The sequence below is a fragment of the Cibotium barometz genome, chromosome 8 (assembly GCF_041138505.1).
Source record: "Cibotium barometz isolate CiBa-2024 chromosome 8, ASM4113850v1, whole genome shotgun sequence".
Taxonomy (NCBI): Eukaryota; Viridiplantae; Streptophyta; class Polypodiopsida; order Cyatheales; family Cibotiaceae; genus Cibotium; species Cibotium barometz.
The window spans coordinates 29,332,698-29,335,350 of record NC_141053.1 but is presented as its reverse complement, the minus strand read 5'-3'; the positions used below and the strand labels follow the sequence as shown (position 1 = coordinate 29,335,350).

Genomic DNA, 2,653 nt, shown 5'->3' with positions numbered 1-2,653 from the left:
AAAGGTGTGGAGCTTGATTGAGAGAGAGAGAGAGAGAGAGAGAGAGAGAGATTAGCATAGGGAGTGCAGGGCGTATGGATGAGGACGGAGGTATAAAGAACCATGAGTGTGCTTTCATGCTTTGCTTAATGCGCCCCTTGCATTTCGGAAGCAAGCTTTGCATCTAGAACACCACCAATTTGTGTTAAAAATTCAACAAGTCTTAGTCCTACACAGTACTAGAGAAACTTTTTTCCCAGCCAGTGAAAAAAAAGACGAGTTGGGAGTACATTCGGTTTCTCCTATTCAAAATCTCATTGTTAACCGGTTTTTATAACTAAAAACCTATAAATTTGATCGGTTTTTGTAAAGATGAGTAAATTCAATTGGTTTTTTTGAATTTTAACCGGTGCAAAATACACTAGAGGATGGTTTTTTTCTAGCACTAGATATTACTAAAGCTGATTGAAGGAACGTTTTCCTTGTTCATTCAGTTGAACACTAAAAATCCAAAAATTACTGTTTATTCAATTATGGTTTAAAGGTACTTTGCGATTTTCATATCAGGGAACTAATACAACAGTCATTATGGGTAGTTTTGTAGCACATGGAAAGCATAAGATTTTGACTTCTGCCATTCAAACACAAAGATACATCCTTTTGCATATGTCATGTTGGGGGATGAGGCAAAGAGGGAACCCTGAACCACACAGATGAAAAAATATTGTTGCCTCAATAAATCAAGGAGCTGAAAGGCTCTCCGTCAATGATCTCACAGGAAACAATTCCGAATTAATGGCAATATCTGAGTTATGGGGCACTGACGGATTACATCCATGAATATGAAGGGGCATATCATGTATGTGCTCTTGTTTTGGACTCCAAAAGGGTTTTGGTCCATCACCAACCAGAATAAACACCAAGTCCTCTACATCATGATGGACTCTAGCCTGTCCTTCACCTGCATTTTGTAGCTGTATTTAGCTCGCATGTTAGTCTGCTTTGTAGGATGGCTTATGAAAGGAACTTACCAAATACTGGCATTGCTATTTTTCCGCCCTCATGTTGCTTCATCTCAAGGTCCATGGCTAGATTGGAGGTGGAGGGCAAGTTATCATGCTTTACTTGAGATGCCTCTATATTTTTCTGCATGGAAGCAGAAGAGTTTAGTATCAAGCTTGATCTATCCCTTTCCTCACAGTCAGGAGTAGGTGTTCGTGCGATCAACCATCCCATAACTTCTTCCATGTCTGCTTGGCCATCCTTGGGTGAAGTAGACCCACCAAGGTCTTTTACCTAGCATCATGAACATAAACTTTAGCAGCTTAGCTGTGGTGCAATAAGGGCCTATATAATACCAGAAATGGAGCCTCATGTGGGTGAGCTCTTGCCCCAGTTGTGAGCTCACTTCTCACCCTCCACAGTTTGAACTCAAACACTATCAATCTATCTATCTATACCTATATCTAGATATCATATGGAGCCTCATAGAAGACTTTGGAGAAGAAGAGCTCCCCAATGAATAAGCATGAAAGTGTAGGAACAACCTCCTGCATGAACAAAGTGTCCACAGTCGCCGTGAAAGCGATCACAGGTTTTCTGTTGGCTCCCAAACCTGCAAGAGGTGAAGTCTATCAACAAATCCAAGGAGAACCTTAGTACCGTTAGAAGACCTATACAATAATGTGTAAAATGCATTCATAAACCCCCTGCCCTGATTATTTTACCAGCAAAAGGGCCCAAGCGATAGTGCAAAGGGAGATCCCAAACCCTGTCATAAGACAAAATCCACTGCAATTTGTAGACCAGAGTCTTTCAATTGATACTCTTGCAAACAGCAATCAAGTGTTTGGACATTGGTGGGGCCAAGGTTTTAAAAAACCTTTAAACGGTTTTTGAGATTTAGATAAAGTTGAGAAAACAATCAAGTGATCACAGACTTACAAACATAATCCCCATCTCTAGGAACATCTATGGACATTCCTTGTCGCATAAGCTCTGTTAAGGACATGGGTAAACTGCAGCCAGAATCGTCTCTGCAGTAACAATCATACAGAAAATGGGGATGAAAATGTTAGCATGAGAACCTCTCTCTCTCTCTCTCTCTCTCTCTCTCTCTCTCTCTTTCTCTCTCTCTCTCATGAATCAGCCCAAGCCCATTACCAGTGTGGGGTCCACTCCACAGATAAACCCTCATGTGTGACGAATGCCTCCAAGTTGGTATGATGCTAAGTGCAAAGACAACTGCATACAACTCTTACATGAGAAAGCAACAAGACAAATCACAGCACCAAATGCAAAGGACGTTCCAATACCTCACTTGTCGTGAGAAGAGTGCACAAGCTGAGCATTTTCCTTGTGTGTGCTGCCCCTGCTTGCCGATATGTTTGCCATGGATCTTTGCCAAAGTTCCCCCACCTCTTTGTTGGGTAGTTCGGAGTTAGTTGGTGTGAAACAACCCTTCCTTGGTTTTGGTCGAAAGATAATTCCCTCAAGGAAGCTTCTAAAGTCCTCTGAATTCTGCACATTTTTTCTCTTGAGGTCTTTAGGCCAAAAAACTTCATTGTTGCAGTCTTCTCTCATACATACATGGTGTATACATTGTCTGCTCTGCAGCTTATAGCCAATAATGCAAGGGAGAGAAGGCCAATTGTTGTTCCACATGTGCCCTATA

At 41.5% G+C, this 2,653-nt stretch overlaps 1 protein-coding gene across 1 annotated transcript; it reads right to left on the bottom strand.

Moving 5' to 3' along the window:
• Window positions 1–322: 322 nt before the first annotated feature.
• LOC147636127 (uncharacterized) lies at window positions 323–2,012 on the bottom strand. Its single transcript, XM_086801568.1, has 4 exons — window positions 1,924–2,012; window positions 1,527–1,594; window positions 1,011–1,275; window positions 323–940 (listed from the first exon to the last, which is right to left on the bottom strand). Exons 1-4 carry the CDS (start codon window positions 1,988–1,990, stop codon window positions 720–722), a joined length of 621 nt encoding a protein of 206 aa, XP_086657694.1. The 5' UTR covers window positions 1,991–2,012; the 3' UTR covers window positions 323–719.
• Window positions 2,013–2,653: the final 641 nt, after the last annotated feature.

Excerpts from the sequence above, each read along its gene's own strand:
- LOC147636127 (XM_086801568.1), bottom strand. The coding sequence starts at position 1,990 with ATGTCCTTAACAGAGCTTATGCGACAAGGAATGTCCATAGATGTTCCT. Across the intron at positions 1,595-1,923 it reads TAGAGATGGGGATTATGTTT|GTTTGGGAGCCAACAGAAAA; the intron begins GTAAGTCTGTGA and ends CACCTCTTGCAG. Across the intron at positions 941-1,010 it reads AATAGCAATGCCAGTATTTG|GTGAAGGACAGGCTAGAGTC; the intron begins GTAAGTTCCTTT and ends TACAAAATGCAG.